We start from the raw sequence: 17,075 nt of genomic DNA, 5'->3' as shown, positions 1-17,075 counted from the left end.
TCGGCCCTGCGTAATGACGTATGCAACGACGCCGGGGGCGGGGCCCGAGTACTCCCTCTCGTATTCGGGGTATTTCGGCTAGAAATTGCGAGGTCCGGTGCGTCGCGGCTGGCCTGAAGGAAGGAGCCGGGGGTTGCGTGTTGTCCTAGAAAGTCCTCGACCTTGAGGGGATGATGAATTAAAAGGAGGACGGGCGACAAGTACAGTACTGGAAGGACCCAATCAGACTTGGTTGTGACCTTAGGCTAATGTCTTAGCTTCCTAACCCTGTCTCCTCATCAGTAAGGTGGAGATATTATTAGCACCTACTTGGTAGTATTTTTTAAAGGATTACATGAAATAACGGAGAAAGTTGTGCTCAACACGGTACTTGGCACACAACAGCTCCTCCACGTCCCACCCCACTTTAGATGTCAGTTTCCACCAGCAGCCCCTCTGGCTCTGCCACTAATTTTGTTCTCATTCATTAAGGAAACATTTATTGAGCACTTACAATTTGTGCTTGGTGCTGGTTACATATATAGGCCTAAGACTGAATACCAGTTCTTCCAGGAGCTTTTGATCATTGGGAATCTCATTCACATTAAATAATTATAAAACAAAATAGTAGTAAGCTACGTAAGAGAAATTGTACGAATTCAGAGGGAGGGAAATTACTAGTGAGAGGGACAAAAAGCAGCTTTTAATAGCTAATGATACCTTTTGAATACTTATATATCAGTTACCACATTGGACACTTGACATGTCAGCTCATTTGAAGAATTTGAAGTATGTGGATGATGAGAAAGGACATTCTAGAAAGAGACCAGCACAAGGAGCCACATAAATCTATTGCATGAACAGAGTCCAGTGTGTATGCTAACAGAAAAACATGTTCTAAATTTTACAATGATTTATGATATTATGTAAAGCTATGTTCAGAGAGAAATTATACTTCTATTAAAAATCTCCCTTGGGGCGCCTGGGCGGCTCAGTCGGTTGAGCCTCTGACTTCGGCTCAGGTCATGATCTCACAGTTTGTGGGTTCGAGCCCCACATCAGGGTCTGTGCTGACCACTTGCTCAGAACCTGAAGCTTGCTTCAGAATCTGTGTCTTCTTCTCTCTCTGCCCCTCTCCCGCTCACGCTTTGTTTCACTCTGATTCTCAAAAATAAATAAATGTAAAAAAAAAAAAATCTCCCTTGAATCCAGTGACCCTTAGGTAATTTATTTTATCTGAAATGCAAGGACTGTGAAAAGTAGTAGAGGAAAAGGGTTTGAAAAACAGACTGGGATGAAGCCACACAACAACATATAAGTTAGATTAAGGATTCTGACTTTATTGTATAAGAAATGAAATGCTGGGCTGGGTGGGGGTGTTTATCAGTAGAAGTATGACACAGAGTTTCTGTGTTTCAGGAAAGTTTATCTGGCAATGTATTAACTGAGTTGTAGCACAGAGGCAGGTTAGGACACAGTGCTTATGAATACTTGCAAATCAGCCAGAGCAATGACTGGCACTGTGCAGGTAGCACTTATTAGGTGAGTGATGTTGACAGCCTGTGCTAGGACAGAGATGGACATCAAAGCAGTGTAGAATTTCAAGTGTTGGGTACTGTCTCTTAAAGCATGAGGTCAGAGAGAATTGGGAATCCTGTCCTACTGTTTAGCAGCTGCTTACGAAACTGTTCAAGAATAGTTCAGGCACTTATGCTGCTGTTATCAGCACATAGTAGTGTGATATAGTAACATCACCATACGTGGCCTGTGTTGAGATTACAAATTATCGTCAAAGAGTATACTCTGGTTTGGTCTATTTGATTTCCAGTGGTTGCAAGATAGCACATAGAATCAGAATTTTTAGAGCCAGAATGAACTTTGGAGATTATCTAGTCTAACTTCTTATTTTCCTGTTGAGGAAACTAAGGCCCAGGTTGTCCAATGACTTTTCCAACATTATATGATAAGTGATAAAGTGGATCCTAAAAATTAGGTCTTATAACTTTTGCCATTACAATATATTAAATGTATGTCTCCTTTATTCTTTTTTTTTTTTTAATTTATTTTTGCGACAGAGAGAGACAGAGCATGAGCAGGGGAGAGGCAGAGAGAGAGGGAGACACAGAATCCGAAGCAGGCTCCAGGCTCTGAGCTGTCAGCACAGAGCCCAACGCGGGGCTCGAACCCACAGACTGTGAGATCATGACCTGAGCTGAAGTCGGACGCTTAACCGACTGAGCCACCCAGGTGCCCCTGTCTCCTTTATTCTTTATGCTCTGCTTGTAAACCAGAAGCAGCTTATTGAAATGAACATGGATTTTGGAGTCTAGCTGATATGGGTTTTATCTCAGTTTTCTTGCTTACTGGCAGTGTGATCCTAGACATGTTGTGTCTCCTCTGTGAGCCTTGGTTTCCTCATCTGGGTAACGGAGACTGTAATATCTCCCCTACAGAATTGTGAGGATTAGAAGTAATATGTAAAAAAAAAAAAAAATGCAAAGAGTAAATATTCAACATAAAATAGCCATCAGTATATATTTTTTCTTCCCTACAAAACCCCACAGTGGTGGGGCACCTGGGTGGCTAAGTTGGTTAAGTGTCTGACTTTGGCTCAGGTCATGATCTCACGGTTCGTGAGTTTGACCCCACAATGGGCTCCATGCTGGCAGTGTTGAGCGTGCTTGGGATTCTCTCTGTCTCAAAATAAAAACAAACAAACGAACAAACAAACAGTGGAGGTGGCATTATAAACAAACGATTATAATACAAATAAGAAACAGTACACAGACACACACACACACAGATTCTATGGGAACACAATGAGGAATAAATTCATTCTGATTGAGACAGTTTAGATACCACTTCAAGGAAGTTTATTTTACATTGAGTCTTGAAAGATGAGTAGGAATTCCCTGGGTAGAGAAGAGAAGAGACCTGTGGGTTTTCAGGTTTGGAAAAAATGCAGAAATGTGAAACAGCACTGTATGTTCTGGGGAAGGGGAAGAGCTACTCCCATATGGTGTGTGTGGTGTGGGGGGTAATGAAACTCATTGGACTGAAAAGGAGAGAAGGGGCCAGAGAGGTTCTTCATGCTATGTTAGGGAATTAAGCTGGGTTTTATGCTCTTGGTGATGTGGAAACCAGTGTGTGTGTGTAGTAGGTTTAAAACAGCTTTATTGTATCCATGTATCATAAAACATAATCTATGTATCATAAAATTCACCCATTTTATTTGTATCATTCAGTGATTTTTAGTAAATTTATAGAGTTTTGCAATTGTCAGTCAACTCTGCCAAGTTATAAAACATTCCATTACCCTGATAAATCCTTTGTGCCCCTTTGTGTCTCTCTTCCCACTCTCTAGCCCCAGGCAAACCCTAATCTGCTTTCCATCTCTATAGATTTGCCTTTTCCAGACAAAAATTATACAATATGGATTCTTTCTCTTGGCAAAGTATTTTCAAGATCATCCATATTGTAGTAGGTGTTAGTAGTTTTGTTGCTGGATTGTAGGGCACTTACAGATATGCCCCATTTTGTTTATCCATGCAACAGTTGAGAGACATTAGATGGTTTCCACTTTTTGGCTGTTATGAGTAATGTTATGAGCATTTGTATACCACCCTCTGTGTGAAGTTTGTATGTTCATTTCTCTTGGGCAGATACCAAGGAGTGGAATTGTTGGGCTGTATGGTAAACTTATGTTTAACTTTTTAAGACCCTACCAAACTGTTTTCCAAAGTGATTGTGCCATTTTATTCAATGGGTTTTTAGGCAGAAGAAAGATGCAATTTTCCATTTTTGCTATATTGAAAAACAAACTCAGAGGTTGAATGAGAAGTCAGTTTCATATTAAAAGTATTTAGCAGTAGGTACTTAGTTTGAATTTACAAGATGTTTCATTGGACCAAATTTCAAAGAGAACTCTTAAAAGGGTGACCACTTGGTTAAGTAAAGTTATTACAGTTGCTTCTAGATTTGTGTTTCTTCTTGTGGACCAAGAGACAGAGAAATATGCATGGTCGTCTGTTTTTTATTAGTTCCAAGTCATTTCCTACCGTTCAGCCAATGAGCTTCCTTTGCCTGATTTGTGGTGAACTTAGCTTTAGAGAGTTTATTGCCTGGTAAGTACTTCACTCAGGAAATCGCTTCATGAACTTACAATCATCCATGAGGACCTTTCAAGATGGGAGTCCAGAAATAGTTCTCTAGCAAAGAGGTTTCAATCTAGTAATTGATTCAGGACTATGGGGGGGGGGGGGAATACTATTGCCAGTAGTAGTTTGTTCAAATTGGGCTTTTCAGCAAAAAATCCTATTTCAAGTGGGGAGGGAATTCTCATTACTTCTGAAAACCAGCTTAGCGCTCTGGCTCGAGATATCCTGTTTCAGAAGAGAATGGCTAAAGAGTTCAAAATTTCCCACTCAGAAGATAATTTGTGAAGTTTATTTTGTTGTGTTCTGTATGACATGGTTCCTGTGCTAAAACAAAGAAACAAATAAATAGAAAACCCAGAACTAACTGTTCATCTGAATGCTGGTCTTCTGTAGGGAGCATCTAACTCTCCCACAGAGGGGTTGATGACAGAAGAGATAATTTCAAGTAGGATAATTAAGTAATTATTTATATTCATCTTTAGAGCACAGTATGTATTTTATTGGAGGGATAAAGAAAGAAGGGTAGAAAAGGTGGGTGTGAGATTTGTTAGGAGGTTATGATCATAATTTTGGCTGAGGCCAATATTAAAATTAGTTTTTGTTCTCCAAGCACAAAACAAGTAATAGTTGAAACAACTTCTCCCCCACAAAGAGGAAGTCATCTTGGAGTGAAAAAATTGTCTGAGAAGCCCATCAAGTGGAAAAACAACAAATGGATTGTTGAGACATGCCTATATTTTACTGGAGTCAATAGTACCCCTCCTGAGGAGAAGAAAAAATCCAGAGCCAAAGTCAAATGTATTAAGGCTAGCTTATCTCTTTCCAACATCAGAGATAAATGACGTTAGAAAAAAAAATAAAACAGGATTTTTCTCCAGCTTACTACTGGTGGTACAGTGCAATTACAGAGTGCCTGTTAATCTAGTAGTAGACTTCTGCCCCTCTGGAGAGTCTAGGCTTGCATTAAGAAAAGTTGGGGATCCATCAGTGTGATTCTTCTGGGAAGAAGAAGAAGGAGTGTTCTGACAAAAATTCCCTGCTTGCGCCCATGTTCCTGAAATCCACAGGCAAGAATGTTTTTATTCTTCTGGTCTCTGGTGGCTTATATGATATTAACCGCCTCTTTTAGGGCTTTGAATACCACTGGGGCCCAACTTCAGTTTCTTGTTCAAAAGGGGAAGTCGACGTGCTGAGCTGCATCTCAGCACGTCAGCGGTTACCCTCCGCAGCTCGCGAGCATAGTCTTTTCGCAGACCTGTCGTGAGAAGTCAAGGCCTGCTCTGCACTGGTCCATTTAATCCAAGTGCACATTAAAAGTGGAAGTCTAATTTTGAGGGGCTAGACTGATCTTGGCTTATGAGACAAAGCTTAGTAGTAATAGTACCAACCAAGAGACACACTGCGGTCAGGTCTTACTAGGATTATTACTTTTGCTTTTTCTCCAAGAGTTTTTTAACCAGATGTTTGTTTTCCTTTCTATTCCCCCATGAGACCATTATATACAGGAGGTAAGAAATTCCTCTTATACTCCTGTTCTGGTATCCCTCTGGAAGCTGGGCAAGTTAATACATGATGCGGAGGTGAGTGTAAACCATTGTTTTCATCAGAAGGAGGTTAGGCATGGGTTTGGCCAAAGGCCTGGATGTGACAGATTTCATAATTTGAACTCCATTATGTGCATTAATTCTTAATTTCCTGAGATGCTAGAAGGTGGTGAATGTTTGTAATTATGTAGAACTTGACAGTCTACAAATATTTCACAGGCATAATCTTTTTCTTCCTCTTCTCTGAGGCAATTGGAAATAAAAGCAGGATTAGGGACTCTCACATGAACCAACTTTTGGGGTCAATTCACATATTTATTTTACTGACTGCAAGAGACACTTAGGTATTGTAGTATGCATGTAGAGGAAAATACCAACTCTGTTGCCTTTATTCTGACCTCAGGGTAGTTTACAATCTGAATGTTCTTGACATTACTTTCAAAATATTTTATTTTATTTAAGAGAGAGTGAGAGTGAGTGAGAAGGGGAGAGGGGCAGAGGGAGAGAGAGAGAGAGAGAGAAAGAGAGAGAGAGAGAGAGAGAGAATCTCAGGCAGTCTCCACACTCAGCCTGGAGCCTCATGCAGAGCTCTATCCCATGACGTTGGGACCATGACTTGAGCTGAAATCAAGAGTCAGACACTCAACTGACTGAGCCACCAGGGCACCCTCCTTTCAAAATAAATTATGATGAGGGTTTTTGCATCATTAAAATATTGTGATACTTAGCTGATGTTAAATTTATTAGTTTACTTCTATATAATCTACACAAGCGGTGGTTGGGCTGGAGTAGGGCAAAGATAGCTCAGGTAAAGACGGATTTTTCTGTCTTTGGCATCATTTCTGACATTCCATTGTAATGATTTCTAAAGCAAAGATGACAAAGTTTGGTGTGCATTCAGGATTTCTCCCCTCCCATACATCAGGGCAGATACCATTAATCAGTCGTAGCACCCTTCTTTGAGACAGCAAACAGCCTGAGAATCCTCAATGCTGCATTTCTGGTAGCTGTGTCCAATCAACAGACTGGTTAAAATTTCTTTCTTCGACTTCTCTGATCCAAAGGGTAGCTTGATCCTTCTATACATTTTCCCTCAGCAAATGGAAATGAATTAATTTTTTTAAAAAGGACTATACTACAGACCAGTACTGCTCAAACTTTAATTTGCAAACCAATCACCTGGCGATCTTGTAAAAATGCAGATTCTGACTTAGTAGGTCTGGGAAGGTGCCTAGAATCCTGCATTTCTAGTAAGGTCAAGGTTGCAGGTGATGCCCGTGCGAATGATCTGTGGATGGCACTTTGAATAGCAAGGTTCTTCTGGTCCATTTTCTGGAGACAAAATGTGAGCCAGCGAACTCAATGCAACTCAATAACCAAGAAAAAAGAAGAAAAACAGGCAAGTGTTCCATTAGAAGCTGAAGTTTTATTATAGGATAACAGTACATAAAGCACATCTAAAATTGATGTGTTCAATGCACTTTTAATAAAGGTAATGTAATATTAAAGGTACAGTTTCTAAGTACAATATAACAACATTCATATTAGAATGAAAATCGGAGTATTTAAAAGACAACATTAAATCTCTCTTTTTTTTTTACAGCTTGTATTTACAAAATGAATCAAAATATTTTTTTTTTTAAATTGAGGACTCAATAAAATAACAAACAGCTGGAAATAAGCAGACTACCGTAAGAGTGAATTGAAAAGAAAACCCAATGTAAGTGAAAAGTTGGATGATCCTCTAATAAAGATCATTAGCAAAGTTTTAGTACAATACTGTTTTTAGGATTCCCGTAAATGGCTTGCATTTTTAGTGTGGCAGAAAAGGAGTTTTTACATACTGTACACAAAACAGACAGCATATATTTATAGGTACAGTATTACTGTTTCCAAACTTGCATGTATATTTACAGAAGGCTGAGTTTGTTACTCACAGAGTTTTGTGACATTTGTGTGCTTAATCCTTAAGACCTACACACAATTAGAATCAGCATTTCATGTGGTCTTTTTAAATGTGGCTTTATTACTTGGTTGTAGAAGAAAGTGTTAACCATAAGGCTTGACATACTTTATAAATTTACCAAAAAAAAAAAAAAAAAAAAAAGAATCCCAGGAAAAAGTTTTAATTTGGGCACACTTGTCATTTAACAGTTATCAAATGCTGACGTGTGCTGGCCATTGTGTAGACGCGAAGAGATACAATCTCTACCCTCAGGAAGTTTAGGATGCTAAATGGTGCTGAAAAACAAAACGAAACAAAACAAAACAAAAACAGGTTTCAATCTCTACGTGAAGCAATAAGGAATGACGTGATTTGTATTTAAAAGAGATTTCTCCCTAAACTGTAGCCAATTCACTTTAAAAGGTTAACTCTTAGCATTCGCTCTCATTAACCACATGATTGCATTTATAATTAAGGTAACAGCAACTCTTCCATAAAAATGGAAAATGTCTAGAATTGTGGGTAAATATGCAGTGCACGGAAGCCAATAACCATGGCTTGAGAATTTATTACCTTCAATTACAAAAAGTGCAGTAAACAGAAACATTTGCTCTATATTTATAAATTGCTCAAAAATCTTTGCTAAAGATCTTACAAATTCAGTAATATTACAGAACAATTCTAATCAATATTTAATAAGGTTAACTACATCCTTAGTCAGATATTTGATATACTTTGATTTGTAAGAATGCCAATAGGTCTTGGGAGAACAGGTGAAAGAGTTTTAAAGTGAAGGTCTTTCACTCAGTTCATGGAACTGGTTGAGGTCATATTAAAACAGAACATCTCTTGTCAAATTTGCTTTATGGCCCATGTTCTGCCATGATAGTGGACATCTCTATGCTTCCCATGGCTCAGGTAGGAGGGGAAAGTTTCTGCCATCAAGCCACCAAGGATATTTTATATAAATGCCTATCATCTATAATAGGAGCTAAGTACACAACTCTGTCAGGTGCCAATAATATAATTCCTTCGTAAGAAAAAAACAAAAGTATTACTCCATTAAACTAGAGTGTTTCTTTAGGATCTTGAAGGCCTGGCAAATTATTTCTCATCTCAGGAGATACGATATAAAGCCAAGTAGCAAACATAAAGTAAATGCTAATAAATTTTCATATATCCATATTTATAAACAAATTCACCCTATAGATGTCAAATATCCATACTAAGGAAGTAATTTTATCCTAATTAAATACACTCTAGAATAATTTATATAATGATATTATGTATTTAAAGAGAAAAGCATGTCCCAAATCCAGCACTCTGATACAGCTGCCAGTGGGAACAGGTAGATATATATATATATATATGTATATATATACAAATATATAGTTATACTCAGTGAAATTAACAAGACCCAAAGGTGGTATTGTCTAGGAATAAAAGGGATTTTTTTGTTGTTCACAAAAGTAACTTATCTAGCACCACACATCAGAAAAACACAAAAATAGCACACTCTAGTTCTAAACAGCTATGTCTAAAATAGATTATATAGTAAAACCAGTATTATACAGCATATTGTGGATTTGATAAACAGATAAATATTTGCACTGAGTAGGCTGTTTATAATATAACATTTTCTTATCTATACAGAATGAAAGCCAAAAAGTTAACTGTATAGAGATGTGCAGAACAACATTAAATATTATGACTTAAAAGCAGGGACAAAGGTAAATTTGAAAGAAGAGTAAGAGAGAAAATGTTTACAGGCCATTACAAGTTCTTAAGTTAATAGTAAATAAGGAATCAATTGCTCAAGTTGAAGAAAGCAGTAAACAAGAGATTGCATTTACATGCAGATGTCTAAAATTTGTATTTTTTTAAGTCTATGCACAAAAGTCATTTGTTTTATTGCTTGACATTCAGTTATGGCTAGATTATTTAACCTATTTTTTTTTTTTTGTACTTTGGAAACAAGAATATCGTTAAAGGTGCCATAAAAATGGACAACATTGAAAACGGTTTGCAAATAAACCACCTAACACTGCAGTTCTTTATACATATTAAAAGCCTTGTCTGGGGTTTGTCGTATGTTAAATATATTTAAACTGGGAAAATATGTTGTAGCTTGAAGCCTCCCATTGGCCCAAACATCCAATACAAAAACACATCTCCACAAAAGGAGCAGGCAGACAATACAGGTACATTTAAAGAAGCAGCCAGCTAATGTCCTAATGTTTAAAATTTACCACTGTTTTATATGAGATTTCAAACCACTGTGGATAAGAAGAGAATTTCGGATTCAGGAAGATGTGTACAGTACATATGGATTTTTTGTGTGTGAAATCATATTCACTATATTGCTCAAGAATTATCTGCATTTACATATGCAATCTGTTTAATAATAACCAAGTTCCTAGAAATGGTATTCATCCACATTAAAGTCATAATGAGTGAAAAGGAAACACACAGACATTGGAGAGAGTTTAGTTGCTCTTAGAGAACAACATAATGGCGTGTGCAGTGTGTCAATGCTAGTAGCAAGCTGTCTTTCGTTAGTCCTTAGAAGGAAAGAAGTAAAAGGAAATGTGGCAAACACACTAAATGTAAACAGCAAACACAGATTCTATAGGCATCTATTTAAAATATTCATGTTCAGTTTCTCAACACAAGACTCCATTTTATGTTGCATTGCTGAAAAAACATCTCTATTTGGACTGAATATTCTGTCATTCATTTGTAAATAAGTAAATGACTGAATGAATGTATTTATTGCTCTAAGATCTGAGGGTCTGGTTAAACACGGAGATCCCTCTATCTGTGATGTTTCCTTGGTATAAAGCCAGGCTTCTGGATTATTTTAAAAATTATTCTGAGAGCCTGACAAAACTGATCTCACGCAAACAAGCAACAGACCCAGAAGTGAAACCGATTGCTATGTAGAGACATTTACAAATCTGCCGCCTTCTCATACCTTAAGAATAAACAATAATAGGAAGGCCTCTTTAATAAAAAATCAAATCTGGTGGCACCTCTTTAATAATACTAGTGTTTAGAGATAGAACGAAGACTTGTATTACAGACATTAGCAACAGATCAAGATTTACTATTGCAATTACATTTGTTAATCTGATCCATAGTATAAAGTTGTTCTCATAGGGTTCTGTTGTATCATATCTTTATAAGTAAGAAGTGGCAATCACATGATACAGTATGTGAAAATGTCAATAACCTGTGTGTTTATATATATGCATATGTATGTATATATGTATATGTGTATGTATATATACCTATATGTATGCGTGTGTGTATACATATATATAGGCAGAGAGAGTAAGAGAGAGAGACAGGGAGAGACAGAGATTTCTGCCATGTTCCATAGTCTTTAATATCAAAACCAACAAGGTCAAAGTTTCTTTTTCATCTAAACAACATGGAAAGTTTTCCCAAATTATACTCTGCTATGGGAGTAAGAAAATATGTAAAACTTCTTCTGAATGTGTATTCCAGGTATGGAAGAATCAAAGCCAACAGTATACTGAGGTTCACTGACCTTATGAAAAGTAATACAAGGAAACATAAGAGCGACGCTCCAGTTCAAAAATGTCCAAAGTAACCTAAAAGCTGGCTTGTGGTGCTGTTATATTGTCTTTAAACATTAGCTCTTGTATTAATTCAACGGATGAAAACTATAAATGTGGAAGTAAAAGAATGGTGTTACATAGAGGGATTTTTTGGTTTGCTTCTGGAGAACACAATTAAAATAATTTGCTAGCATTTGAAAAGACTTGTTCAAACTTTCACCTGTTTCACTGCACCAATAAGCAGGCTCTCATCTCATGAGTGGTTTCAACAATTTTTTGCACACCATGTAGAATCTGAAATAGTGCCTAATATATAATGCTATGAATATATTTATCATGGATGGTTTAATTATTAGAGAAAGGTAAATGGAGTATGTGGAAATGCACTTGAAGTGATACTCCCTGTTGGTATATCGCCTATTAATGTATCTTGTGAAGTACTGCTTTGGAAGTTATTCCATGTTTTTAACCACACAAGACTGAAGAACACATACATTTTGAACTCAACAAAACAAGACGATAGTGAAGAGTTTACACGCACGCACACGCAGTCCTACACAGTTCACTTGTGCCTTGAGGGATAGCATTATTATCACTATTATTAATAATAAAAAACACAATTTGTCCCAGTAGTACTGGCCACCCTGTTTGAAGAGTTTTAGGAGATCCCTGAGCACATTGTTTCTGACTCTTAACCCCAACTCCAAAGTGATAGGGTTTCTATTGTTGATATCAAGATGGATTGTCATTCACAGTAAGTCAATCATAAGGTGCTTATTTACCCTTTTTTTTTCCACCAATCAGCACAAAGAACTGTCAGAAAATAACTTTTTTTATTATTATTACCTTAAAATTAAATAATAGCACTGGAAGGACACGTGATTTAAACAATCAATGTTTGAAAACAGTGGCTTTAGGATTATTATCTGGCTGCCCCTCAACAATAACAAGTGATTCAATCGACATTCCTTAGCCAAAAACAAAAGGCAAAAAAAACCAAACCATACCAAAACAAAACAAAAAAAAAACAACCCAAAAACAAAACAAAACAAAACAAAAACCAACCAAAAAAAAAAAAAACCCAAAACAAACCAAAACTGTACAAATATGTATTTTTTCCCTGAGGGATCAAGGTACACCCGCAAGTGCTCTATGTACATATTGCACTAGAGAGGAATGGAGAACATGTGCAAAAAAGCAACAATGAGAGAAGCTTACATCCTACTTAAACCTTTTCATTCAAGATTCCACTAGGTTGTTTTGCATTTTGGAATGTCGGAACACAAACAGCTATTCCTTAGTCTAAAACTAAAAACACGTATTTCTACTATGGCACATTCAATGAAATAAAAAGTTTCCCAAAGACAGATAGACAAATTCCATCAAGAAAATAATACAAAGTTTGTTTGTTTGTATTTTTTTTTTTAGAAAATTACATTACTTTCTTTCTTTGTTTCACATTACAAAATCTTTTTTTTTTCTTTACACAAATCACATTTTATTGCAGGAATATTTCAAGTGCCATCAAATATTTATAGAAGGGTTAAAAAAATAGAAGTCTCTCTAAAGTGGTCCAGACAAGGCTTTGTATAGAATAAGTCATTTTTTCCCCCATCTTCTAGTTTTGATTTAAGTATTTTGAATACATTTTCTTTTCCATTGACACTTAGTAGCCTAGAAGCGGTCCGACACACGCACATCATACACACGAAAACCACACCCACACCTGCATACACACCCACCCACACATACTCCCTCCTCCCTGGCCCTCAGCCCACCCCCATACGCTCACAGAGATCCGGGTATCCACACTATAAAGAACAACCAAACTTAGAAGCAGTGCCATAAGTCATATTTTCCTTAAATTAGGAAGGGTGAATTAGGATGCTGAAGACTTTTTTTTAAAAATCCATAGCTTTAACGCAAATTAGGATGCTGAACACTTAAAAAAAAAAATCCATAGCTTTAACACAATTTGCAAACTGTCCAAAAAAGCACTTTCATCTGCACTTTTGTTTTCATTGTGACCAAGGCCAGGTTCTCCAGAGTATAATGCAATCATTTGACACCATTGTAACCAAAGGTATTCGGGCTTTGTACAAAAGCCTTACGTACCTTATATGAAAAACTGTATACAAGACATAGCAGCTGGGATAACAATGATGTGATTCCAATCTTTCAAAGACTACTGGATATTTTAGTTTAGGAAACTTTAGTTTATAAGCACTCTTAAGAATAATTGTTCTGTATCACCAAGTATTTTGTGTCATCACACAGGTGTTTCTATAGTAAGAAAGAAAATAAAAATGCAAAGTTTTTCACATCCTTTTCTGAACTTCACTTTTTAAAACTGAATTTATTGTTTAACTTCAGATCCCAACTTTTATCCAAATAATAGTTGTTCCCTCTGTTCACCGAGCACACCTCTCCTGCTCTGTCCCTACACTGTCAATGTACTTTGCTCTTAAAATCCTCACCTTGCTTTTCTTTCAGAAAGATCTGGTAGCAGCATCATGTCAATGTATCTTGGTTTACTCTAAAAGCAATGTCACCATGGTGGGACTACTATTGAGATTAAGCATTTTTTTTTTTTTTTTTTTTTTTTTTTTTGCATTTGGTACATGCAAAATCCCTTCTGGGAAAAGGAATTTCTTTTAAGCTCAACATTATGCTCTCTCTCACCCTTAGAGAAGTTCAATTAGCTCTTTTCATTTCACAAGTGGACACTGGAATTAGGTTTAGTTGCTCTTTAATGCGCTAGCACCTGAGGCTGGTCATATTCAGAAAGCTTTGGTTAAAAAGAAGTTAATATACTTTAATCAAACCATCCCCAAATTTAGTGAATCAGAATGACAAAAAGCCAAAAAACAGACCAAAAAAAAAAACCACCCCAAAAAACAATACCATACCATTTTCCCCCACAAGAGAAATAATAGGAAAAAAGATGGACAAATAAATAACTGAACTAAACGTGGTACTCTTTTCAGAGTATAAATACTATTGATCCTTACAGGAACTATGCTTATTTAAATTAAAATTTTGATTTAACCCTTCTTGCCCAAATATAAATACTATATGCTGATAGTTAACCTCTCTGTATAAACACTCACATAAAGTTTTATATACTTGTAAGAAATTTAAGTAAATATTACTTGCGTCTTCTATTTATGGTTAAACCCTTACTATATTTTTGAAAACAAAATTTAAGATGTTATTTAGGCTTCATACACACTTTTGTGTGAATAATCCCTTCCTCTTCTCCAAATCCCTCAGGAAACAAGTCAGAAAATCAGTGGAGTTAAAGCCAGAGGATCGGGCTCTGGGAAGCCCATGCTGTTATCCACGGGGCATCAGGATTCAGGAGGGACCCTGTTGGTAGAGACACTTTCTCTGCTATAAAGGGCTGCCTGGACACTCCCACCTTTATGCTATGGGAAGATATTTCCTTTTCTGTACAAACATGGTCTTTGATGTCAGACCACAAGTTTGAATCCTACCCCCAGGGTGACTAAAATCATCTTCTAAATGCCTACATTTCCAAAGGGCACTTATTTTTTCAAATATGCACACCTGTGTATCAGACTGTTCATTTTCCCTTCCCCCCTGGGAATTATTAAAATAAAAAAACCCCCAAAACATGAAATTAAACAAGAACATTCAATATTTCTCACCTGAACACAAAAGCCAAACAATCTTCTAAATATTTAATAAAATAAATTACAGTCCACAGTTTTCTAGCGAAGATAAATACAAGAGTAAATGTTTGCAGCTTAACATCAACTTCACTTTGAATGCTTAAAATATTTCATATTTAAGTAAGAGAAACTGGTTCTGCATTGCATGCCTCTCGCGCCCCTCTATCCAGGGTCTGTGAGCTATGGAGAGCAATATTCTAGAATTATCGCATCTAGAGGCAGCTAGTCTAGAACTAGTTTACTCTGAGATATCCTCTTAGGGTTCCTAGATTATACCAAGAACATAATCATTCACAAAGTAAATGCTTCATGTCCTCACATGGGGAGTGTGTATTTGCTCCAGATATAATCTTTGGGTCCTTCTTATAATAAAAGCTGAATTCCAATAAATATTTGGGTTACTGATTTGTTCTCAAAGCATTAAGAGTTCCAAGTTGAGATGGACTCCATATAACTATAGAATTGTGTAAAATGAACCTCCCCTCTCTCCCCTGCCTCCATGAGGTGGCATTTAAAAAAGCTTTTTTAAAAATAACGTGCGTGATGGTGTAAGTCCATAGCACCAATCGATCATTCAACTTTGTATGAAGCATAAACACATCTATCCTTAAACTTACCACGAAGCAAAGTATAATTTAGGTAGAGTTCTAATTCCGAATTCACGTGTAAAAAAAAAAATAATAATCCACATCGTGATTTCTAGATATGACCAGCCAGTCTTTTAAAAGTAATTTGTAAACAGCAGCATAAATACCTCCTGACGTACCTTCCAAGCCTTCTCAGTTAAACTTGTGTTTCTGGTGCACATGCGACACGACAGTGAACACGCTAGCATTTAATTTAAAGAAAAAGGTGCAAAATGAAAGTGCCTTATCAATTCAACAGGAAAAGCTACACCAGTAACTACATTTTATATTAATTAAAACAATATATAAACAATATCTCTTTTAGCTATATATAGTCTTCATGCCCATTTACCCTGTAATATATTATAATGCTATTGTTGCTAGTGCTATGGACCCTTTTCATGCCATCCTGCTGACTGGCAATAATCGGTGGAAACATAAAAACTTCCTTCATGAAACAGAGAGCAAGTTGTGCAAAATAATGCCGCAACCTCCGCTATGCACACCAGTCACCGATTATTGCTGGACTCTCTGTTGTTACCGACAGATTGGTGACTCTGCAGAAAGTCTGTGGGCAGTGAGCTACAAGAAAAGGAAATCCTCCGACTTTAGTACCCTCCTTCAGTTGTAAACAGAGGTCAATGATTGAGAAGTTGAGACAGAAAAAGGGTCCATATCTGTAGGCATAATGGAAATCATATGCATGAGAAAAACAAGTTCAACTTTTATTTGTTTTCATTGTTTCCCCTCCTTTGCCTGACCCCGATCACCAAAAGATGTGCAGTGTGTTGGCGCTCCAGGTCTGTGCAGGGCCATATAAAGTGTCTTGGTTAATTTGTTGTTGTTGTTGTTTTTCATGTTTGTACTTCAGACATTCTAGAAGTGCTTAGGTGATACATTTACCCATCGATTTGCATTGCTGGCTCAAATTCTGAAGTGAACAACTCCTTGTATAATGGAGGAAAATGAAGTCGCACAATGTCTGGGTATATTGCTTTAAATGCCATTAGCTTTTCTGTATGTCGTCCACATAAGGCTCTTAACGTAGACACCTTGCATATTAACTGCAAGTGGAAGAAAGGACATGTTGTGAGGAGAGAACAGACATGAGCATCACAAATCAGAGAACCTGGACGATCTTTACAATGTTGTTTATAACAGTGAAACTCACTAGAAGCGACTTACGTCTTCTTCAATAAGGAAGACTGGTAAAAACACATTTTAGGTACATCGTAGAGTATCAAGTATACATGAAATACAAGTCTGAAGACAAATAATATAACAACCCGAAAAGATGTTCACGAACAAGAGTGGCAGAGTTGAGATGAGAACCCAAGCCTCTCACCTCCTCCTCCTATTCCAACATGGTTTCTGCTCTACTGTCCTCAACCCCGCCCTCTGCCACTGTGGAGAAAGAAGACATCTGGTGACAGAGAAGAGGACAAGGAGGTAGTCAGGGGCAGGTGAGGTCACTGCAACTAGAGATGATGGCATCCCCCACGTATTTTAGGCAGCACTAGTACTAGCCAACTCCAGTGACAGCAA

The 17,075-nt window shown here is 37.1% G+C and overlaps 1 protein-coding gene across 4 annotated transcripts in view; it reads right to left on the bottom strand.

Annotated features, from left to right (window-relative positions):
* Window positions 1-7,086: 7,086 nt before the first annotated feature.
* RORA (RAR related orphan receptor A) overlaps window positions 7,087-17,075 on the bottom strand; it is a 718,773-nt gene continuing 708,784 nt past the window's right edge. For all 4 annotated transcript variants that reach the window (XM_023255280.2, XM_045060706.1, XM_019832321.3 and 1 more), the window contains one exon: window positions 7,087-16,594. In XM_023255280.2, coding sequence (XP_023111048.1) covers window positions 16,430-16,594 — 165 coding nt within the window. In that variant the 3' untranslated portion in view covers window positions 7,087-16,429. The remainder of the gene's footprint in view (window positions 16,595-17,075) is intronic.

This window comes from Felis catus, chromosome B3 (genome assembly GCF_018350175.1).
Source record: "Felis catus isolate Fca126 chromosome B3, F.catus_Fca126_mat1.0, whole genome shotgun sequence".
Taxonomy (NCBI): domain Eukaryota; kingdom Metazoa; phylum Chordata; class Mammalia; order Carnivora; family Felidae; genus Felis; species Felis catus.
Note: the sequence above shows the minus strand (reverse complement) of the source record. Positions and strands in the feature narration are given on the sequence as shown.